Here is a 24,355-nt window from a genome sequence, read left to right as displayed (position 1 = left end):
ACTAAAGAATTTTGACAAAAACGTTTTATAAAATAATTTTTCAAAATTGTGTTCAAAATTAGTGCACGTAGAGAACATTTTTACAAATTTTCCTTAATAAAACTTTCTGTCAAAATGTAAAGTTGTCCTGTCATTTTTGGTCAAAAACGAAAAAATATTGACAAGAAAGTTTTGTAAAATTATTTTTTAAAACTGTATCTTTGCCTGCATGTTTCTCATAAAATTAGTGCATGTAGAGAACATTTTTACAAATTTTGTTTTATAGGATTTTCTGTCAAAATGAACTTTTTGGATCATTTCCGATCAAAAATTAAAAGGAAATTCCTGCATATTTGTCATAAAATTAGGGCATTTAGAGAACATTTTTAGAAATATTTTTGTATATAAGTTTTCTGTCAAATTATGAATTTTTCATGTCATTTTTGTTCAAAAACTAAAAAAGTTATGTTTTCCTAAATTTTATTTAAAAAAATCTTCAAAATCAGTATTTTTAGTATCATTTTTTGGTCAAATGCTAAAAAATATTTCTCATCAAAATAAAGTGTTTTGTGAAAATAAAAATTTAAAAACAATTTATAATCAAGTTAGGGCATTTTAGAAAATATCAAAATCTGAACTTTTACTGTCTTTTTTTGCTAATCAATTGACAAAAAAATTGTAAAATTATTTTTCAATTTTATTTTTTGCTGCATGTTTCTCATCAAATTTATACAATTTTTTTTTAGAAAAAATACATAGATAGAGATAGCGCTTTATTAATCCTTTGGGAGTTCCCTTCAGGATATTTAGGATCCAGCAGTAGTACAGCACAAAACAAACAGTAAAAACACACAGATAGTTAAAATACAATAAAATAAAGTACAATAAAAAAACAAACAAGAGTAGCAGCACACTGTCAATGAATATTGGAAACCTGAACAGCGGATATCAGTAGATTAGAGTCGTAGGTTAGTAGAAGTAGATAGTGTTAGTAGATCAGTAGGTGATTATTGTTCCCATGCACAGTGTTGTTGATTGCAATCTCAATTATTATTTACTATTATATTTCAATTATACCATTGTTAACCATTGTTAACAATTACTACACATTACTAATTTAAGCAGAACTAGTATAATTATAAGGATGTTATATGAACAGGTTTATAAATAGTTTAAATACATGCATGCAAGTTACATACACATGTACATATACCCACATCCACATATATGCACTATACATACACATATGTACGCAGACACACACACACATATATATACCTACACACATGTACAGACATACACTGCATTGCGTGAGCATATATGTACACATATACATAAACATATACTTATCATAGAAATTACGCCAAGGTTTAATGCCAATATGTGCCATCTAACTTTTGTGTGGTAGCGTTTGTTTGTTGCTCTTCATCCAACACTCTTACAAAGATATCATCCACACCCTGTATGGATCCACATCCATACTTGCAGGGTTAGTTAAGTTTTAGCTTTTGACATGTTGCTTTACTTATTCTGCTTATTTAAATAACACTTTACACTTTAACACTTTAGGGGTTTTTTTCAATCACTTTTTGTTGTTCTTTTTTTTATTATTGCTAATTGCAATAATATTTCTAACAATTAGCTGAAATTATACATGTTAAAATGCAGAGTACCATTTGCTTCTGGAATAAGTTGTATATTAGCACTAAGTGCCTATTAACAGATGTGCACAACAGCCCATGTGTTTAACTACGCTTGTTAACCAAAATGCCAAATCACCTCAGTCACGCACACAGACATGCACACTGCACGCACACACAACCTCTGACTCTGGTTCATGAGCAATTAAAACAGCACAGCTCTGTTGCATTGCATTTTAGACAAGAAACATAAGATTTCTCTTTTATGTTTTTGTAAGTAAAGACACAACATTGCGTGTCATTGTTTTAGGCTGTGGGCCTCAGTGGGGTACCGTAGAGCTGTATACAGCACTCAAACAACACCATTGATGCCATATAAACCCATATGCTGTTGGTAACTTTAGGATGTGGTTCTATATATTTGAGTAAGTACTTCTTTTGGGGGCAACATTGTGTAAGAGTGGTTAGTGCTCTTGCCTTAACTGAAAGCGTTGGTTGGAGCCCTGGTGGTCTCTGATGGTCTTTTAGTATGTAGTTTGCATGTTTCCACCAGGTGGGAATGGGTTCCCTTCTCCAGTTTCTCCTGCCCGGGTACTTTTTTGTGCTGAATTTTGGACAAATATTTTAAAATACAGTTAAAATATATTTTATATACTTAAGGCAAAAATTACTAACAAAATTGGCAAAAGATAACTTAATACATATCAATTTAGTGACTGTTAGTGGTTAGCATATTTTAATCAGAAATATACATACGTCACATACTGTAGGGTTGACAATATGGATTTAAGACACTGAAGAAACTTTTCTTCTTCTGCTAACTAGTCACTGACAAAATGCTGTATGCCAACAAAAGACATTCCTTCCATCCAGCTCACTTTCAAGCAATGTTTTGATATTCAGATGTAATGTAATCATAATCTTTCCTCAGCACTGACAAGATCCTAAAATATCTTGTCAGTAGTTAACTGGAAATATGGTCATCTAAACAGGCTACATGAGAAAATATTCTGAACATGCGTTTTGTTATTAGTATGTCTTATTGTTCTGTTGAAAATCCTACATGATCTTGTTAATATCACAAGTTATGAATCACAAACCTGTTAGGCTGCACAGTCCCTGTCTGGAAAACTTTGTTGCCATACCAGGTGTGACGACAGCCACTATAGAGAAAACACCTGAGGGTGGAGTTGACAGACAGGTATGATGGCAGCTTAGAAGGCTTAGTAAAGGGTCAGACGCTCCTCTGATCTTCGTCTGTGACTGAGGAGTGACGTTATTCCAAAACTGCCACAGAGATGTCACAGTGCCTTATGTACCAAAAGAGTTCCTCAGAGGTTTTTTTGGAGGTCTGGGGTTTGAGTTGAGGCTGTGTCCTGCTCAATGTTTCATGATTGTATTCTATTGGGATATTAAAGCCCAACATTCTCCCATAAATCTAACCTCCCCCCTCTCTTTTTCTGTCATTCTCCTGGCAGTACTCCCATTTTAAGCTGTTCATGTTGACCAGAAGAGGGGGGTGTGTTACGGTAAACTGGGGGCCTTCTGGTCTGACAGGCCAGTAAATTGATAGCAGAACCAGTAGAGCTGAGTCAACAGCCTGAGTGCAGCGGGAAGAGGGAGGAAGAAAGGGAGGGTTTCCAGATGAAAGTTGGTGGTAGAACCTTGTGCTACTCCCCTGTGCTGCTCGGAAAGAGCAAGGAAATCCTGGTAGCTGTCATTTTTACTGGAAGATGTCATTACGACCTCTGGGCTGCTGCTGCTGCTGCTGCTGCCTGTGTGTTTGCCTCAGAGAGAAAAGAGGGAAGCAGCATTAAACGTACACGACTTACAACACACCAAAACGTAACTGCTTCCAGTGTGTGAGAGAAGACACTGGTGTAATAATGTCATGGATACACGACAGTGGTTTTTCTGTGTTACATTTAAACAAATGCAATAAATACCAATATGTCCATAAATATACAAATAAGCTAAAGAAATAACCACAAGATGGGCCAGATATGTTTGAAGAAGTCCAAAGTCAACCTGAAAGACAAAGACAAAATACCACAAGTTGTTAAGTTCCCTGAACATTAGGTACAGCATTAGCTAGATTGGAACCAATAAAGAGTTGAAAGATGAAATTATCTAAAAGGGAAAGTGAAAGGAGAGTGAGCTCCTTGTCACTGTGACACACACCACCGCACACAACGAAATTTGACCTCTGCATTTGACCCATCACCACAGTGAACAGTGGGCAGCTTTGAGCACCCGGGGAGCAGTGTGTGGGGACGGTGCCATGCTCAGAGCACCTCAGTGGTACCTTGGCAGCTGGTGGACTCGAACCTGAAACTTTCCGGACAACTGTCTGCTTCTAAGCCAATAAGCAACCACTTCCCCAATAAAATACCATTGATGGGTTACCCTAATCCTGTTATAAGTTATAACTAAGATACAATAAAATATCTTTTATATCTTTTGGAATTTAGTGAATCCATAGTGTAGCTATTAGCACGCCTGTCTCAAACCACATATTAAACACCCCTGGGATATAAATGCACAATTCACATCACAGGACAAAGACATCAGGAAAGATAGTATGGGTAAAGCATGTGGTGTTTAGGAAGGAAAAGGGTGGAGGTGAAAACAAGTGAAAACATGAAGTGAGTCACTCTGGTTTGTGTGCACAGACAATAAAACGGCCATCTCTCTCTGTCTCTCTGTCACTCCACCTTTGTCCTTCTCCTTCCACTTTTTTACCCCTGATTTCACATTCACATTCCTTCCCAACACTATTTTCCACTCAGCCCCCTCCAATCCTGCTCCTGGACTAGCTTTCTCTCTCTTTCCTCTCTGTGTACTATAATGTTAGCTCATCTCCTCAGCACAGCAGACCGGTTTGCTCAGTTTTACCACAGGACTCCAGTGCAAAGACTTGGCAGAGACACAAAGGCTGTTTTCTTTACTGTGGGGCTGCAAAGAAACTGAAGGAGGGTATTGTTGGGCCACAGCGAGCTTCTGCATGACATCAGCATACATATGAAAACTCTCGTGTGTGTGCAAAATGTGTAAGCATACATTTACTGTATATTGTAAGTAAAATAAAATGACAGGCTGTGTTTTTTTTATTCATGCAAAGTGCTTTAAAAATTCCACAGTCTTGCACCATACAAGCAAACAATAGAAACAATAAAAGGTTGAACTGCACAGTCTTGCACCATACAAGCAAACAACAGAAACAATAAAAGGTTGAACTGAACTGGGTCAATAGAAACAATAAAAGGTTGAACTGATCAGGCCTGTATATGGCGACTGGTACTGGTCAGAATTTATCACAGGCTTTCACTTCCTCATGGGAATAAATGTTTGTAAGCTAATGAATGACAGGTTGAAGTGTGAGTAAAACAGCCTTTTCTGATGTGGTTATATATTTGAATGAGTCTGATGGTGAGTTGCCTCAACATGCATGGAAAAACCAACACAAGAGGGATTTATTTCATCTCCAGAGAGATTTCACTCTGCTTTCTGAGTGAATATACACTGAAACTGTTTTTTTCGAGGATTTCTGTCCATGACACTGTACCACTGTGGTCACACACAGTTTAAGACATGGACTAAATATGAACTAATTGTCAAAGATAAAGCAGGTTTTGTGGTTAAACCAAAACAGAGCAGCTGTGCTTTCCTCTACAAACCACCCAACAGCACTTCACGGTGTGTGTTGTATCATCACCACTCTTCCCCTGAGGCGTGGCTGAGTTCAGTTGATACACCTCTGCTCTCAGAGCTGACAGGGTTCACAATGCCAGGCATGCAGGAGTTATGTTCTCTACACAACTCCTGTGTTTTTTTGTTTCCTCTCACCTCTCTCTGCTTTCGCTTTGTCAGTGGATTTCAGAGGCATATCAGTGGGGGAGGGGCTTAGAAGAAATCCTTTCCTGAATGAAAAATTCCTTCCCATGCAATGACAAAGAAGCAGGGGCTTTAGGGCCTCTGCCAACAGAAAGAAGGTGCATCTCCCAGATTTACCGCTGATTCACTTTTTCAGAGGAATTACATTTGATTCATAATGATGTGCATGTGCAAAAGTCTAACTTTGACATCAGAGACTGAGGGTTTTCATGCCTTAAAAGCACTTCTAAACCTACTGAGTCTGATGCAAAACAGATTTTTTTTTTTGCCCTCACAAAACATTACCACTTCATCCATTGAAAATCCTTGCTCTCTCCCCCGTCCCCTCTCTCTCTCTCTTGTCTGAATGAGGTTTCTTGCTTATCCATGGTGACCACCCTGCAGATGCTCTGGTGTCTGAATTGAAATGAGAGAGAAAGAAGAATGAGAGAGAAAGACAAACCAACACACATTTGCCTGGACTTCACACTGAGTGCATTTAATTCAAATCAATATACCTTTAGTCATGAGCCACAGCCAAAATAATGGACAAGGAGGATAAAATTAGAACATTGTGTGACTAAAACATTCAACAAGCCTGGGGTATTATTTTGGAGTGTATAAATAGCGTATATTTTTAAGAGCTCTAACTCAAATTCTGAACCTAATTTCAAATCCTAACTCCAAACTAATCAACACCCTCTCGCTCAGCAACAGCCTGCAAAATGTCCCCACTAGTAGCTATAACAGAACCCGCGCGAACACACCGACATGCACACAAACATTCCCACGTGACTCGCTCCCTCCCTCCCGCCCTCTCTCTCAGATTTACCTCCACTCGCTCACATTCAGTGGAGTCTGGGATCGGTTAGGACTTTCGTTTAGTTCCAGCGAACTTCTCACAGCGGGGACATTTCCCTCCACACGGTGAAGTATCGGAGGGACAGACCGGAGCTTCACTTCTTTACTTTATTGTCCTCTTACAAATACAGGATTAAGCAGTTCCTCTTTCTTCAGATGGGATTTAATCGTGCTGCTCAGACTTTGATTCTTCACTGACTCTCCTGTCTGGACTCTATATAGTTTTTTTTTAAATTTTCAAACATGCAGGAGAGAATCAGTATTTCAGACTTCGTGGTCCTGACCAACGAGGACCTGTCTTCACCGGGGACATCGAGTTTCCAGTCGAAGATGAGCGACTGTCGGAACACGGTGTCTGCCGTGGAGGAGGTGAGGAGTCTGCGTAGTTTCTGTTGTTTACCGGTGTTTGTGCGCAGTTGACCTCATATTTACACGTGTCAGACTGAACTAAAGTTTCACATGCACACAGACACAGACTCATACGTACGCACACACACACTTACTGACTACTGCAGGAGGTTCAACACCTCACTACTGTAAAAGACGTGATGTTTCCGCGTACTGAGAGGAAGACTTTTCTTTGTACAACACTCATAGTTTCCAGGTGAGGTAAACGTGCATTCACACCTTACGTTGGACGGGGCCAACAAAACAGTAATTAAACAGTAAGAACTCGGAATGATCTGTGGTTACAGGTCTATTATCAGGTCGACTTGTGCAAAAATGTCTAGGTCATTAGGGTAGGTTTGTGGTGGTCGTATGTAGGTGCACTGTGGATGTTTTTGACCTTTTATGACATACAAATTAAAATACAATGGGGAATTCTTCTTAAAAAACAGCAACTTAGCAAAAACGATTATCCAAAAGCATTAACCTCCCCAGATTGAAATTCATAAAGGATATTTTAAAGGTTCCCCTAAGTTAGTAAAAGGTTAACTAAGAAGAACAAAGTGATACAATAATTTGCTTAGCAACAGCAAATATTAGGTTACAACTGTAACAAATTAGTAATGCATTAGTGGGTTAATGAAAACATATTAATATAACAAACAGTTAGCCAAAGAATACTTTGGTTTGCCAAAAATGCAGCTTAGGGTTAGTCTACAAAATGCTCAGCATTTGCTAATGAACTCAGAGATAGTTAGTGGAAGAAATGATCTAAAACTAAAAACAAAATCCTAAAAAAGAGCTAAAAGTTTGATGTAGCCAAAAGGCTCAAAGTATTACAAAGTTAAACATTAGCTCAAAGCTAAAAAGGATACAACACACATGGAAAGTCTAAAGTCAGTGTTTAGCAAAACACCTAAACTTAATGAGGTCACAGATGATGTCACAGTATTGCCATAGTTCTCCATCAAGTAGAGATGGAACACACTTGGAAAGTAAATATGGAACATGATGTCTCTTTTGCAGAACATATTTTTGTGCAAACAAATATTTAATATTGCTGGTTCTCGCTGAGTCTTACTTTCCTTTTCCATCCATATGAAGAGTTACCTTGGCTCATTGTTTTTTCTGAGGTCTCTCTCTCTCTCTCTCTGTGTGTGTGTGTGTGTGTGTGTCATTGTTTGTTTGAAATCTCCTCTATTCTGCTGTAAAAGATGGGAAAACCCATGGGAGGCAGCCATGAACTCTGCCACAACACAAACAATCATTCTGTTTACACAACTCCATTCTTCCATGTGTTCCCTCTGTGACAAAATATCATCATATACTGTTGTGGTATTGAGTTATACCACAACAGTATTCAATGATTTTGTAGTAGGGATTTGTGTTCATAGACAGAGCTCACAATGGGTTTAACTTACAACTACAAGTTTTACAACTTAAAGTTAGATTGCACCATGTTATGACAATTTAAACAGTCCCGTCAGCAGTCAGCACTCAGTATTTACTGGTAATGAATGACGAAATGCAGTGTGTACATTCACACCTGAAAGCCTCTGGGAGATGACAACACTTCATTTTACTTTCCTGGCCCCAAACTGTGACAAGTGAATAGAGATGGAGACAGAGTCCTGGGTTTAAACAGCTGTCTGATGTATTTATCTTGGACTAATGTCCTTTTTTATGGCCATGACATACTGGAACAAACATGGCTGGAATAGCAGCAGTGGGGGAGGAGGGGCTGGGGGGTCACACTTGAGTCTTGCACATGTACAGACAGACAGACCATTAGAGAGTCAGACAGACTCACAGAAGTGCAATAGTCTCTTTATAGACGAATCTGTAATGTTTAGTCAGCTCAGCAGGGAGAAGCTTGATTAATGGATAGGGCTAATGTGTGGGGCTGTGTGTGGTTTATGGGAGCAGGCAGGGAGATAGAGACACCATTTACCCACACATACACTCAGCTGATTGTTAGTTATTATGTCTGATTAGAGACAACCATAAACTGTAAAGGCAGGGATAAGGAACTGTTTCATTTCCAAGCTACAGTGAACATAATCGCAGTCATTTTATGCACAGAGCCGAGGGTTTCCTCTTAACGGAAGATTAGAAGAAGATGAGATAAAGTACAAAAACACCTAAGATCCCTCCTGCCGTTATACTTATGACTATAATTATGTGGCATAGCTATTATGCCATTTCATGGAATTAAGTCATGTTTGAACATGTTTCTATACATTGGCTCAGTTGTTCTTATCATGTTGTTGAAGTGTTTGCTTATTATACTGAAAATACATAAATGCACACAGCATTGCAAGCCTGGGTGTCTAGCCTGAAATTCACAGAAGAGAAGTTAGAGAAACATTTTGTGAAACTAGCTTAGAGTTAGCAAAAGTATGCATACTAGGACTAGATGTTAGTATCTCCGATAATCGATACCCAGTACATACCTCTACACCAGTTTTCTGATAATCATTACACAAATAGGGGAATTAGGGTTGTCCTCTTGGGGTGGTGTTCCGGCGGTGTTATGCTTCCGGGTCGATTGTGTTTGAAAAAATACAACAGTAAATAGTTAATATTGGCCAAATAGTGCCCAAAGATTCACAGTACCCTAAAGATATATTAAAAAATATTAATGTCAAACAAAACATGACAGTTTTTTCACATAAGAATCCTACATAATTTTACCTCACAATGAGCTGAAACACACTTTATAATCAAGAAATCAAATAGCTAAGCCAGCATGAGTAGTTAAAAGCTATAGTATAACTGACATTTAGGTAGCTGAAAGTTAGAAAGATAAGTAAAAAGAAAAATGTGCGAAAGAATGATCAAATTTGGCCAAAGTATTTAAGGATTGGCCAGCTGAAAAAAAGCCAAAAATATCTACAAATTGGGTCAGCCAGTACAGCTCTGAAACAGCCAACAGGAACTACATGTTAAGTAAAATTAGATAAATGTTAACTAAAAAGTAATAGATTCATGGTTAGGACACTAAAATTGAATATTGCTGCATCCCCAACAGCAAAGTGTGTCATCATGCCAAGTTAATGAGGTAAAGGAGGATCAGGTATCTGTTAGTCATGAAATGTTATGCTCTGCTGCCTGCAGTCACACACACACACACACACACACACAAATAGACACCCTCACATACACACGCACTAACACACACCCTGACAGCAGGTGTACAGTATGTCACACTGTTTCCAGCAACAAAAAGACAACACAGACACCACACCGTTTGAACTGCCAATCCAAATCCTCTCTTTAAGGTAAATATGTGAGTTGTTAGAATTTTGCCTTTTTTAGTTGAAAATAAGCTTGCGTGTAAGCAAACTGTGATGTTTTCCCCCCTTTTATACCGAATTGAACAAATGTAAGCAGTTCTATTGACCTGCACCAGCTTGATTCGTATATTTTTCCAAACAGAGGAAACTACAACTTCATCAAGCAACACCCAGGGAATCTCCAGTCACCACCAAATCATTTTCCTCTATTCACTGTCTGAAATGCTATACTACACAACAGCCACACCGCCTTTTAATTAGTAAACGAACACTTAGGGAGTGGACTGAACCAGGAACGACTACGAAGTGTAAACAGCCTAACAAGGCAGGGTGTCTGTTAAGTCTAGATTACTGCCTCATTAAAGCTATTTCTGGGGACACGTAGATGGAGCAAGGCATGTCTGTCTGGGTAAAACAAGTGCCTCGTGTAAGGAGAATAAACAGGACTTAGTTTGGTTTGAAGGAGGCTGATTATTTCACTACAATGGAGTCAGTTGACTTAGTGCATTTAGTACACACTGTCATTTGTCACATTAAGTACAACCATTCTGCAGGACAAAATGGTGTCTTTCTTTTAGAAAAATAAGCAGTATGTGTGTGTCCTCTCAAGGTGGTGCTGAACATAGGTGGCCCAACTTTTTTGTGTGTCCCAATACAATGGTAGTAGCTGTAGTGCCGTGATTATAATAACTAGTGTATTTTAACATAGGCTGTATTTTAGGAAAAAAATCATTTTATTCTATTGATAGTTACGTCTGTTCGGCCTTGCATTTAGACAAAGATGGAGTGTTGGGAAGAAGAACTAAAAGTTAGCTTAACCGAACTAATTTACTGTTGTTATTACAAAGAATCTTATTGACTTTGTCCATTTAGTCAACACTATATCATCCGTCACAACTGCTACACCCTTTTGTTTTGCAGAAAAAAAAATCCCTGTCTGATTTTGATCTGAGGTGTGACATTCTCTCAGACAGGTGGAGGAAGTGCAATGACACCATTTCAGGCATTAAATGATGGTGCAAGACTGATGAGTGTTAAGTGCTGAATCACCTGTCTGACTCGACATGAGCCGTGAGAACTTTGTAATATACTAAAACTTACGATACCTTTTTCTTGAAACATTAAGGTAAAAACGAATAGCTTAAGTTAGCAAAAACAGCTCAAATGTGGTCTAAAGTGGTTAATGGTCAAATAGGATAATAAATAGCCAGAAAGCTGAAAGTTAGCACATGCCAAATAAAAGCTAATCAATTGATGAGTTTAGCCCCCACTAAAAACTGTGGTACAGACTATTTAGGAACATTTGGGTTATTCATGTATTAATACTGTATTTAACTGACGCTCCCCTGTCTTCATTGTTATATTTTCAGTCCCTGGAGATGGACCACACAACTCTGCTGAAGATGAAGAAGATTATAAAAGCTATACACACATCTGGACTGTGTAAGTTCTTTACAGTGTTTGTCATGTCTGACTAGTGTTTTTTCTCCCCAAATCTTTTTGCACAATCGTTCTCCATTAGTCGTTGTAAACTGAAAATCAAGTTAAATGTGTTTACTATCCAACTTTGTCCAGAATGTTATGATCATCAGGCAGTTGATAAAGGTTTCAACAGATAGGGAAAAACATAGAAAATTAAACTGGATTTCCCCTGTAATAAAGCATATTTGATTTAAATTACAGTAAAACAATGTGATTGTCATTTGTAAGAAATCTTTTGCATGTGTTCCCTGAACTACATGAGCTATTTATTAAATATACAACATACAACAACATCATAAAGAAGTAATTTAAGTGGAACTTTTTGTTATTAAGACCTAAGACGCTCAACAGTCCTTGATCAATTATTATTCTAGTGTGCAGACTTTTTCTTTTTTAAATGGGGTTTGTATAACACTTCCTAGGTCAGTAATTGAGAGCAGAGAGAATTAGGGTATAGGTCAGCATCTATTATTGCCATTGGATTAATTGTTGAGTGAATAGTGGCCCTCCATAGGACTCACTTTGGAAGTTATTTTAATGACATCATCATGCTCGCGTGGGCTGCCTCCGTTTTATGAGGGAGGCCTCGTGTTACAGGACTGCAGTGTGTAGAATGTAGCTTGATTTTGTTTACATATAACCAAGTGTATGCTTTTGTGGCGGACATGTGTGTGTGTGTGAACATCCTGTTCAGGTTAATGGTATGTGCGGTTTTAGGTCCTCATGTACTGTTGGTCTATGCCGTAACATCTCGACATTGATCTCATACATGCACAAGAAGTGAGTGTTTGCCTCAAAAATGTGCGGAAATAAAGAAAAGAAACTGGAGAACACATCCTGAGGTTGTTTTTCCCGGCTCTTACACTCACAGATCTGCTTCCCATTTTGAGACGTCAACTCATAGCTTTTAGTAAAAGTGAGTCAGAGAGGCAGCTGCCCAGAATGAGGCAACCAGATCCAGTTGCTGCATCTGCAGAGAAGTACTTCGTGATTTGTCTCCATTAATCTTTTCTTTTTTCTCCTCTGAATCTAAGTAGGATCATATGTGATCTGCTGGTACCATGTTCTCTCCTATCATTATGTTGTTGAAACTCTCAATCAGTCTACACTCTCATCTTCATTTACCATACCGCACACCCCTTTCATGGACCTTCTGCTGTGACACACATGCAAAACACACACACATGCTAAGATGTTTTCTTTAGTTCTAATAAACCACAAGTGCTATTTTTCTGCCAAGATCTATGTTCATGAATCTCTGTACGTCTGCTTGTGTGTGCTCTGGCAGAGGACTAAAGAGTCGAGTTGCTCTGCTTATATCTGCTAAAGGTCATTCTCTGAGTCTTTCTGTGACTCAGCTTTTTGCTTTGTTTGTTTTGTAGTCTATCCTAAAAACAAGCACTCAGTGCATCTCTTTATTCCTTCCATAATCAGTCTACAGTGACTGTGTATTCATAGTTTCAATTAAAAAGCTCTACCTGTCTGATCTTTCCAAGTCTGGCTCATTGTTGGGCTGTACCTTTGATGCCTGGTTAGCTTCTTCTATTGGTTGACCTAACCTTTTAACAGCTGAGTTTTTTTATTCCTTCCATAATCAGTCTACAGTTAGGACAACAGTTAGGATATACCAGGTTCCTGTTGCATAATCCCTGCAAATATATTTTGACAATGCTACATGAAAAATGCTCAGTCTAACAATTTGTCTCTGAAGTATATGATAGTAACTTTGAACAACAGTGCAATGCTTCAAAAACTCAACACATTTCTTTTAAATATTACAAATTTTCTTAATCAAATGTGTCAGTGAGTCTTAGCGCTACAGTGACTTTGACTTAGTATTTTTTTTCCAATCAGTCAAACCTAAAGCTGAGGACAAGATAGGTTGTATAACTTTTGCTTTTTACTTTACTTTGTAGTTCAGTCCACTCCTTTTACCTGTATTTTCCTAAAGGTTCCGTAGTGGAACTACAGAACACGTTAATGGTTATATCTCTTAATCAGGTGATCTATCTTTGTTAAGTAAATTACCGGTAGTTGACTTCTACGCCTTACAATGTGATTTGTGATTATTTAATGTCCTCATTTTCATAGGCCTTTGGGATTAAACTGTTTCTACTTCCGTGTAACTCAAAGCCTCTAGGTCAGAGCTTAGATTCTTTTCCATCAACCATTTTCCACATAAATTTAAAAAGACTGGAAGCCTACTCAGGTTGCTATCTTGGGAAAGTGCCCTATAACATTACACCTTGACCTATAAGCCCAGGAGAAACATGTTTCTCTCTATATGTGCCTGTCTCCTGCTCCAGGCTGGGCGGAAACCAGTACTAATTTGTCCCACATGTTTTGTTGTGTAAGAAAAACAGTTTCTTCTACAGAATTTCATTTCATTCTATTTCTACAGCACACGTGGAGAACAAGGAGCATTATATTGAGATGCTGGAGAACCTAGGGAATAGCCACCTGACCCAGGACAACAACGAAGTCTCCACAGGCTTTCTAAATCTGGCTGTGTTCACCAGAGAGGTCACTGCCCTCTTCAAAAGTCTGGTAAGGAAACTGGGACGGGAGTGTGGAAGAAAAGACACATGGAAAGGGTGGGACTGCAATTAGACATCTGAGCCTAAATACCACATCAAAACCTTGTGAGGAAAAGTAAAAAATTGAGGAAAAATTTAAAAGAGGAAAAAGGGCCACGTCTCCAAAACATGCAAATGATGGAAGGATCTGAGAGAACACAAGAGGTGAGGAATGATGCAGCAACAAGTGACGGAATGCCCCCAAACCCCATTGAATATACAGCACGTTTAGGTTGAATGAGCCAAACCTCTGTGTGTGTTAGTAAGCTTACACCATAGTGAATCATTTTTTGTGTGCACATGCATTAGACGTGCATTACCCTAAATTAGGAACTGAAGACTTCTCTTGGTAGGACAAATAATTCCCATTAAAACCCAGTCTTCAGGTGCTCAGAAAGAACCATCATTATTAACAGTTAACCACTTCCTATCTTGGCTATGATGCAGAAAGTAAAGGCAGCTAACTAACATGCTAAATGTTATCATATTTAATAAAAAGGACCAATTACAACCCAAAGGAGCCATATCGATATCAAAATAAAGAAAGAACATTTATAGTGCAAGTTATAGTTAGCTTTGGGCAGAAAAACATAAAGCAGCATAGCATAGTATCTTGTAAGCACTAGAAAATTAAACACCACAAACAAAAAGGATAACATGACAGACATATCACTAACCAACATTGGCATTGACCTTTCAACTGAGCCTCAACTTTAACTCTACTCAATTGTGAATGGAAAAACACTTATTCAGTGTATTCCAGGCACCTGTGTACGTTCATGAATGCATGGAAAAATATGTTTTGCCATCTGTGTGCTCAATAAGCCTCTTGACTGTAAAATATAGGCCAGCCTGGAACAGTTCCACTGATAAAATCTATGCTTCCTATCATAATTCATCCCAGACCTCCTATCTGTTACGGCCCTTCCCCCCTTTTATGACAGTCAGTGCCTCATGGGGAAGGTCAAGTCTTACAGGTGTTAAACTGTCAAGGTCTGAGAGACTAATAAGAGGGTAATTAAAGAAGTTTACTGCAAAATCAACCTGCGCGCCTCCCTCAATGCCACATTTAACTGATTGCACGCTGCTCTCAACATCTGTGTGAATACAGTCATACATGTATAGATTTAACCATCATGTGTTGATTCTGGGAGCTGGTATTTCCCCCTGTCAGAAGACCATGTATTACCTATTACTAACCTCAGCGCATGAATGCCAACTAAAACAACCTGCCTGCTGCTATGTCAATATATTAGGTCATGTACTCAGTATTCAGTTCACGGAAGTAGTTGGATTTATGTGCAGAGAGTTGGTGCAGCTTGGTTTTAATCCACCAGGATTCATTAAGAAAAATCCTCCAGCGACATTTACAAGCAGTCTTCAACAGCAGTCACAAGGAAACATGTGGACAGAAGAGAAAAATGTACAGTACATAGATGTTCTGCTGTGCCAACAAAACATGTGACACATTTTTGTATGGAGGAATTTGTTGTCATACTCTGATGAGATTTTGGTTTTGTTTTCTAACTTATTCATTATAATTGGCAAGATTTCATCTAAATTCTATACAAGTCGACAAAGTAAAGCCAATCAAGTGTATACAAAGCACTTGATTAAAGCCAGTGTGAACTACTCTCACATGGTACAAATCATTGTCTTGTGTTTTCATTTTGATGACTCGCCACGTCAAAGTGACACAATCATCACGTGTTGCTCATTCCCAGAAATCCTGGCTAAAACACTCTTCTGGGAACCGAAGTGCTCTCTCTGTGTGCCTGTTTGCTTCCTGCAGAACCTAAGATCTGACTGTAAATATATTTTGTATTATTCATTCCACCTGTTTCTGTGTTTTTCAGGTTCAAAACCTCAACAACACTATGGCTTTCCCGTTGGAAAATGTATTAAAGTCTGAACTCCGCGACAGCAGACTAGTGAGTCACAAAAATCTTTTACATGATGACAACAATAATAAGCAAAGTGGAACTTAACCCCTAAAATGAATGAATGAAAACTTTAATACTACACATGTTCTTTTTTAGATAGCAAATTCTCTATGTAATTGTGCTGAACTTCTTTAAATTGTGTTTGGCCTGCTGTTCTCTTTGTTTACCTTTCTGGCAGTCACTACATAGCTACATGGGGGCCCCATGACCTGTAAGCTGCTAGTTTGTGAACTCTGTTTTAAATTAAAGAAATTGAACGCACAGCTGCTTTCAATACCCACAAACCCTAGGACAACATGGTAACAATGGAGCAGTGTTTAACACTGCCTGTTTGATACCATATTTAAACAGTGTAAGGAAGGTTTACTAAAACACCACAGCTTAATAAACAAAGTTTGTTTGAAAGAAATGATAAATATAATTCAATGTTTGCCTCAGCCTATTCCTGAGGCCTCACTTCAAACTGGACTTATTCCTCCGTTTTAAATTGTATAATATTAAGCCTCATCATTGTCAAAAAGTACTGATCAGGACTCATTATCAGTTGATACACACTTGCATTAGATGGGATTGGGAGCCAATAAAGCTGACCCTGATTTGGACATTCTTATGTACATGCAGATGTTTTTATAACGAGATAAAAAAAAACAATGACCAAAAGGTGTTAAATATTTTGGGCTTTGAAAAAGCACAGCAAATTGATGACAATAAAAAAAATGTGATCAAGACTTGATGTAATTTGCATCTTACAAAGACAGGTATCTATTAGCTGATGTAGTTTACACTGTCTAAAATGATTAAGACGTCACTATAAATGCAATTGTTTTAGAAAGGCTACTCTGTCTGTGCTGTTGATGCAGCTGATTCTATTACGAAGCCGAGAAGATAAAGCTGTTTATGCAGACGAGTGACTAAGACAGAGTTATGTGGCAGTCAACCAGATTGTCTTAGCCGGTATCTAACTTTTTTTTGTTTTACCGTACAAGCAGACTGGTGAGTAATGACGGGCTAATAATTCTTCTGTAGGATCCTATAACTGCCATGCTTTCAAACAGCTGATTCAACAGCTGAACTGCTGTAAATATGACACCGACATTCTGGTCTGTCAGATTGCAGCTAGTTTGTGTTATATGAATATCATATCTGTGCCCAGGCCCAGTTTATACTCAAACACAATTTTATACAGTATATATATATTATATTTTTTGGCTGGAAAAATTATACAGTTCCCTGTATGGGTGTATTATTGATATCTTGTACTCTATTGTATTGATCGCCTTAACAGTGTTACATTACATGTGCAGTATTATGACATCAAAGTATTCACTATTGTTGTTTCACAGGATCTGAAGAAACAGATGGAGAAGAGCTGGAAGGAGTATGACATAAAAATGTAATTTACTGCCCTCTTCATACACACATCCACACTGATTCTTTATTTTTGTGTACACCTGGTGCTGCTATGTCGCCTTAAAAGTAGTCCTACAACATAGCTACTGCAGTCTACAAGAACAGTACACCTATCATTTGTGTTCAAGCTGACTCTTTATGAGGTAATAATTAAACAGCTACTGCCGGGACAGACCATTTACATACAAAGTAAAAACAGGTTTAAACTGTGTCACTGGATTTGTACTTTATATTCACTGTGAAATCTCAACAAGTATTAGATGTTTTGTGTAGCTGTGGTTTATCAAACTCAGCAGCAACAAGGAAACACATTCACACATATTCACTCATCCTTACAGTTATTGTAAAATGAAACTACATTTGCATTTCTATAACACTACATGAGGAAATGTGTAATTTGGGCAGATGTACTGTAACAAATGGTAGAACTAGATTCTTGTTTACCTGGGTGTCACATTACTGCTGAGCTGAGCCAGAGTCTATAAAAGATATGTCTATTCAAGAGTTATCCAACCTGAGAATGAAGACTCTTTGTATCTATTCCAGGAGCAGACAGACTCCAGATGTTCCTGGTGTCAGTGGGGGTTTTGACCAGTGGAACAGGGGCTATGGGTTGTTACTTTTTCTATATATGGCTGCGCTTTGTGAAATTTCAGTGTAGATGATGTTGAGCCTCAAGATTTGTTCTGTTCACATGAAAGTAAAACTGAAGCGTGAGATACATGTTATTGCCTGAGGAGAATTCTGTCTCACATTTACAGCCTCTTTTTTAGGGTTACAGATGTAGTAGACTGCAGTTAGAGAAGCAGCAGATTAAATTCTCTCTGGTCAATCTCCATTACACCGCTGTGAAATAGAACTAAAGATGTTGCACTCTTAACTCATGACTTGATGTTGCTCCCATGGTGGTTAAATGGTTTATTTATTATGTTCTTAGGAGAATTTATGTCTTCCTTATTGTCCTTAATCCAACCCTCTTTTTCTCTTACTGAGATGAAACTAGTCGAGTTAAATGGTGGAAGGAAACAACTTGGAATGCTCCAAAAGTTAATCATTACAGGAGCAGAACTGATTGGACAGATGCTGAGTTTGTGACACACAATGTTACCATGTGTATGAATAACTTTTTTATGTTTTTCCCCCCTCTGACTTTCCATCACCCCATCAGAGGAAAGCTGGAGAAGGAGAGAAAAGAGAAGAGCAGGCAGCTGGGCCTGATCAGGACGGAGGGATCAGATGGCTCAGAAGACATGGAGAGAGAGAGACGGTCTTTTCAGCTGCAGATGTGTGAGGTGAGGACACTGTGCCAGTCCAAACACCAGATACAGACACCTATCACATACCTGAGGTGGGCTTGATTTTGCTCACATGGGTGGTCTGCCATGTGGATTCCATATTCCATCCAGGGGCAACTGCACAATCCTGCTGTGAAGCCTTTTGTGTCTTTCCAGATATTTCTATAAAAAAGAAATGTTGCTTTAGAAAAGACACAACAGTTTTATGAGTTGAGTCTTGCAATTGTGCAGTACAGTAAAGTCATAAACATTAAGTGGAGCAGTTCAAAGGCAGATAAAGCTGCTTTATGGCCCATAACTGAAAGCCAAACTGGCTGGAATTATTATGGAATTGTACTGACAGTGCAGTTTCATACAGGTGGTGAAGTCTCAGTGGCCAGTGCACATGGAGGCTGGTGAAAAAACCCTGAGAAAGACAAAGTCTAACACTGACTGACACCAGCTGTTGGGATTGAGGGTGAGGGGAGTTTAAATTCCCTTTGCTTCAAGTCTTTCCACTCCACTGTCTCCCTGTTTGTTTCCGTTTCACTCTACATATAAAAAAGTGCTTAATTTAAATGAATTTTGTTTTCACAAATGCAATATAGTTCTGGAAGAATCTTGATTATATTATTTCACATAGATACAATAACAATAAATGTACATTTGCATAAATCATAAACCTTGTCATCATCCATGTTACTCTTAAGGAATATTTAGGACAGACTTGTGGATTTTACTTCCGATTTATCATCAGTCACTGTGAACAATTTGTTTAGTGTAATTAATCAACTGAATTAACCTATGTAATATTTAAAAACTATTGACTAGCTTTTAACTTTATTTTGTTCTTTTAGTATCTTTTAAAGATCCAGGAGCTGAAGGTACGCCAGGGCCCTGACCTTCTCCAGAGTCTTATTAAATATTTCCAGGTGCAGCACAGGTTGGTCTCAATGCTTTTTTTGTTCCGATTTATTCTGGATGTGGAAAATGTAAATTATTTTCTCTGCTCCTTCAATTTGGATTTGATTTCCACCTTAGGGTTTAGTCTGGGCTTTTGTATTATCATTGAGGTTCTTGGGGTTTTGGTTCCTTTTACAAGCTATTATTACTGCTGTTAACCATTAAGCCTTTTAGTCATACTGGTGGGTTTACGTAAAAAAAAAAAAAGTTGCTTATACAGCTCCAGTGTATCAAGTTTTGAGTAGTGCAAAGAAGGATGTTTGGAATTAAGTGCAATTGTGACTCAGCACGTTTTTTTGTTTTTCCTTCTCTTCTCAGTTTTTTTCAAGATGGTCTTAAAGCTGCCGAGAATCTTGCGCCCTTTATCCAGAAACTCGCTGCCTCAGTGCATACGGTAATCACAGATCACTATGACTGTTAAATCTGTTTGTCTGCATTACTTCAGCTCACGTTTATAGGGGTAGAACATTTAGACTCTATCATAGTTTCTAACCCACCCACATAGTTTTCTTGTGTGTCAGCCATTATCTCTGACAACAGCCAAATCTGTGTCTTAGGAGACGTTAAACACTAAAACTCACGCTTTAAATCACATGGTGTTTTAGTACAACCTGTAGCAGTATCAGCTCCCCAGCCCCCCGAACCCTTCCCCAGCTGAACCCACAAGCAGAGACTGTAATTGGAGTCTATTCCCAGAAATGTTTTCCGTACTGTTTCTAAAAGGGAAACATAAAGCATCTGTCATTTTCATTCCTCCCTTACTGCACACCTTTTTCTCCAACCACTCTGACTGGTTTCCAAACAGCACATCATCAGAGTTTTTTTCTATTTTTTATAAGTGTACTGAAAACAACAAGACTGCAACTGCGGCAGTGGAACGTTAGAGGTTTTTCTGGTTCTCCATGGGCAGAGAACACAGACCCGCTCAGACATGCCAGACCTCAGTCTCGGCAACGATGTTTAAACAGAATTTCTGTCATGTTTCCCTGGAAAAATGCTGAAATATTAGAGTTGAACAAAGTTTAGCTGGACACCCTAATGTCCTCACTGATTATTTATTTAAAAGGCACACTTTAGAGGGCTTCACACAACGACCTGATTAGAAATACAGTATTCAAATATATTCATGTTACCAAGCACCTAATGGTTTGTTAACATTATCAAAAAATAAGGGATTAGCAGTTTGCTAATTTGTTGTAAGCTAACTGCTAGGTAATATTATTATTAGATTAGGGGATAAAGGATGTGGCTGTTAGTTGACAATATGCTGAAATATAATTTTTTAATGTGTGTGTATTGTGTTTTAAAGGTGCGCATGGACGAGGATGAAGAAGTGAAAAAACTTACACAGTTGAGGGACTCTCTCAGATTACTTCTACAAGTGGAGGGAAAAGAGGTAAAAAAATAACTAACAAAATACCACATTTATTTGTATTAATCAAAACTCAGATAACTATATGCTCAAAACAGCTACATCATTTTAAAAGTATTAGGTTTATAGTTTGAAATTTTCAAACATATCTGGCTTTATGCCTTATTTGAGATGTTTTAAGTGATCTTTGTGTTCGCTTATTTTTTGCTATTTTTCTGCCAACTTTAATTTAAGCTTTTTTTGGACCAACTACTGATGTGGCAGCAGATAATTCTTTTAAAATCTTTTAAAAACCTAGTGACAAAAAGTGACTTTTAGACTAAGACCTTTTGGCTTTAAAACATATGAATGTGAACCCTGTGTAACCAAATTGTTGTTTGTATCACAGGAATACCTAAACAGGAAAAACTCAGGAAGTGGTTACAATATCCACCAACCACAGGGCAACAAAAAGTATGGTACAGAGAAATCAGGTTTTCTGCTCAAGAAGAGTGACGGGTGCGTAAAAAACAAAAACTACTGTTGTTTCTTGTTTGTACACTTTCTTGTATGAGTTTTGCATGATAATAAAAAAAAAAAAAATCAAAGATCTAATGCTAGCAGGATTTGAATTGGCCATCTAGCTTGTGTGTGCTAAGATTTCTGCTGATTTCACACTTACAGAAATCACAAGTTAAGTGTCAAACATTCTATCACTGCTGACTGCAATAGTGATTCAGTTAGCAAACCAGAAACTGAAGAGTGATACTGTATGGAGACTCAGACCCTGTTCTCTACAGCTGGTCTTCATTATTCTGAGATGAAAATTCAAGACAGGGCCCCTCCTGTGGAACTCTCTGGCACAGAAGTGAACTGAGCAGATTTGCGTCACTAACACACATAAGCTCACATTCACACACACACACATACACAGGCAGTGCTAGATTACTGTGAGATAAGGATGTGGTTCAACAGGGCCAATGCATGACAGGGTGAAAATAAACTTTCCTGAGGGCATGGACATACAACAGAAGGAGCTTCTCAGGAGTTTAACCTGATTCAGTCATGATAATGAAAACAACTGTGAACAGGAGAAAAGTGTTCCTTTTCTTGTAAATATTCATTACCAGTAGGAGGTATAGAAAACCCTCATCTGTGATTTGTGTTTTAGTATTAGGAAGGTATGGCAGAAGAGAAAGTGTGGAGTCAAATTTGGATGCCTGACGATCTCCCACAGCACGGTGAGGCCATACCAGTTCATCTGTCTTTTAAATAGCCTCCATTTTCCCCCTCATAATCCAGTGCACAATCACTTTAACACATGGACCTCTGTGCCTTCAGATCAATCGACCACCAGCTAAGTTAAACCTTCTGACCTGTCAGGTTCGACCAAACCCTGAGGACAGGAGGACATTTGACCTGGTCACTCGTAAGTTCTTTGACCTTTGCACGTTTTTACCTACATCTTTTATCATCATTGCATTTTCATCTGCAATGCAGCTGTTTGGGTACCTCTCTGTAGTCCCTATGTGAACAGAAATCAATCAATCACAAACACACTTCTTCTGGATAAATGCCAAAGACTGTGTTTAATCTACAATAAAAGGCCCGGAACAGATGACTGCATGGTTGAGTGCTGAGTCCCATGTGTTGCTGCAAATGTATTTTAACCTGTCTACACTTCAGCAGTTCATAGTGTTAATACCAAGCTAACGAAAAAATTGAATTTCTCTCTGTGTGCAGATAACCGAACGTATCGTTTCCAGGCTGAAGATGAACAAGAGTGCATAATGTAAGCATCATCTCCGCATTTCTTTCCAAACTCACACATTGGGCAATAGCTCAGAAAAGAAAGAGGGTTTCCTGAATAATTTTGACCTTTCTAATGGGTTTGTAAAATTATTTTCTGAATGCCATGCAAATGACATGAGCTTTCTTAAGTTACCTAAATCTTTTCCCTTCTAAAAATACATTTTTCTTAGAGGCAAATAATTTTGTGCTTAACATCTCAGGTTTCTCTTACACAGTATGCTACACTATTTGAACAAGTTGTAACACATTAAAAGCTTTCATTTGATCTCAGGCAAGTGCTAGATTCAAGCTAAGATTTATTAAAGGAAGGAGTTAAAGATTGTACGGATTATTTGGAAATACAGTATCATGCATCTTGTATACGCAGCAATAAAAGTAGATCAGACAAAGTACAAAAAGGAGAGGGAGAGAGACACGATGACTGCAGAAAAGTTTTCCTCTAGGAGGACCCCAGCCCAGCTGCTGATGGGTGGGTCTTCTCTTTGTTGCCACAGACAGAAAATAAGAGAACGTCTTGTGTTGTGATGTGGGTTTTCAGATGGATCTTTGTGTCTCCTGCCCTTCCCTGGTGTTTGGGCCTCCTGGTAGATGCTTTGATGTAATGTACTATTTGAGTTTAGGGACAGAAAGATGGATTGGACTGAGTTTTAAAAACAAGAACCGGAGAATATTAAACAAAGATGTTTTTTTTAAATAGTCCTGATGATTTATGTCCTTAAGGAAAAGGCCAAAGTGATCGCTTCATTTGTGTCTGTTCTCCAGTTGGGTGTCAGTCCTGCAGAACAGTAAGGAGGACGCCCTGAACACAGCACTGGGAGGAGATCAGCTCCACCCAGATAGTGGTCTCCAAGAACTTTCCAGAACAATCATTGCCGAACTTCGACACATGCCTGGGAATGAGGCCTGTGCAGATTGTGGAGCTCCAGGTCAGAAATGTTCTGCTGTCTTGTAACAGACAAGCACTGCATGCTTTCAGATTGAAATGTATAATGTGACAAAATTTACTGTTAATTTACTGCTTTATTTTAGGAAATTTTATTTTGCTCTCGTGTATCTTAGATCCGACGTGGCTGTCCACAAATCTTGGAATTCTGACGTGCATTGAGTGTTCTGGGATCCACAGAGAACTTGGTGTCCACTATTCCAGGATCCAGTCTCTTACCCTGGACTTACTGAGCACTTCTGAACTTCTGGTACAGAACTAACACATGGAAAAACACACAAACAATCAGATGCTGTGGCCAAACGGGCCCTTAATTACAGGCATCATGGAACAATCTGTCTTTCATTGACATTCCTTTCTTCCAAATTGTCTTTGTTTGCAATGTGTTGTACTCTAGCTGGCCGTCAGTATTGGCAACACCAGATTTAATGACATCATGGAGGCGGGGCTTCCAAATGATGCCATCAAACCACTGCCACAAAGTGACATGTTAGTATCTGATTTCTTGTTTTCAAACCAGAAATGTTCTTGAAAAAAAACAAATTATAAACTTCTAGTTTTTGAT

The 24,355-nt window shown here is 38.4% G+C and overlaps 1 protein-coding gene and 1 long non-coding RNA gene across 2 annotated transcripts in view; one reads left to right on the top strand and one right to left on the bottom strand.

Moving 5' to 3' along the window:
- Positions 1 to 1,268: 1,268 nt before the first annotated feature.
- LOC103377800 (uncharacterized) overlaps positions 1,269 to 24,355 on the bottom strand; it is a 26,532-nt gene continuing 3,445 nt past the window's right edge. Inside the window, exons 2-5 of the long non-coding RNA XR_521447.3 lie at positions 18,791 to 18,904; positions 5,799 to 5,909; positions 2,720 to 3,406; positions 1,269 to 2,223 (exon numbers count right to left, since the gene is read on the bottom strand). This is a non-coding gene — a long non-coding RNA (uncharacterized LOC103377800). The remainder of the gene's footprint in view (positions 2,224 to 2,719; positions 3,407 to 5,798; positions 5,910 to 18,790; positions 18,905 to 24,355) is intronic.
- asap3 (ArfGAP with SH3 domain, ankyrin repeat and PH domain 3) overlaps positions 6,338 to 24,355 on the top strand; it is a 25,062-nt gene continuing 7,044 nt past the window's right edge. The window contains exons 1-16 of the mRNA XM_017038277.2: positions 6,338 to 6,722; positions 11,407 to 11,479; positions 13,920 to 14,065; positions 15,951 to 16,025; positions 17,381 to 17,430; positions 18,616 to 18,739; positions 19,579 to 19,664; positions 20,003 to 20,078; positions 20,994 to 21,080; positions 21,445 to 21,554; positions 22,207 to 22,276; positions 22,377 to 22,464; positions 22,779 to 22,827; positions 23,610 to 23,773; positions 23,907 to 24,040; positions 24,188 to 24,283. Of these exons, the coding sequence (XP_016893766.1) occupies positions 6,597 to 6,722; positions 11,407 to 11,479; positions 13,920 to 14,065; positions 15,951 to 16,025; positions 17,381 to 17,430; positions 18,616 to 18,739; positions 19,579 to 19,664; positions 20,003 to 20,078; positions 20,994 to 21,080; positions 21,445 to 21,554; positions 22,207 to 22,276; positions 22,377 to 22,464; positions 22,779 to 22,827; positions 23,610 to 23,773; positions 23,907 to 24,040; positions 24,188 to 24,283 (1,554 nt within the window). The 5' untranslated portion in view covers positions 6,338 to 6,596. The remainder of the gene's footprint in view (positions 6,723 to 11,406; positions 11,480 to 13,919; positions 14,066 to 15,950; positions 16,026 to 17,380; positions 17,431 to 18,615; positions 18,740 to 19,578; positions 19,665 to 20,002; positions 20,079 to 20,993; positions 21,081 to 21,444; positions 21,555 to 22,206; positions 22,277 to 22,376; positions 22,465 to 22,778; positions 22,828 to 23,609; positions 23,774 to 23,906; positions 24,041 to 24,187; positions 24,284 to 24,355) is intronic.

Source organism: Cynoglossus semilaevis, chromosome 1 (assembly GCF_000523025.1).
Source record: "Cynoglossus semilaevis isolate Cse_v1.0 chromosome 1, Cse_v1.0, whole genome shotgun sequence".
NCBI lineage: Eukaryota > Metazoa > Chordata > Actinopteri > Pleuronectiformes > Cynoglossidae > Cynoglossus > Cynoglossus semilaevis.
The sequence above is the reverse complement of the archived record's forward strand: the minus strand, read 5'-3'. Positions and strand labels throughout refer to the sequence as shown.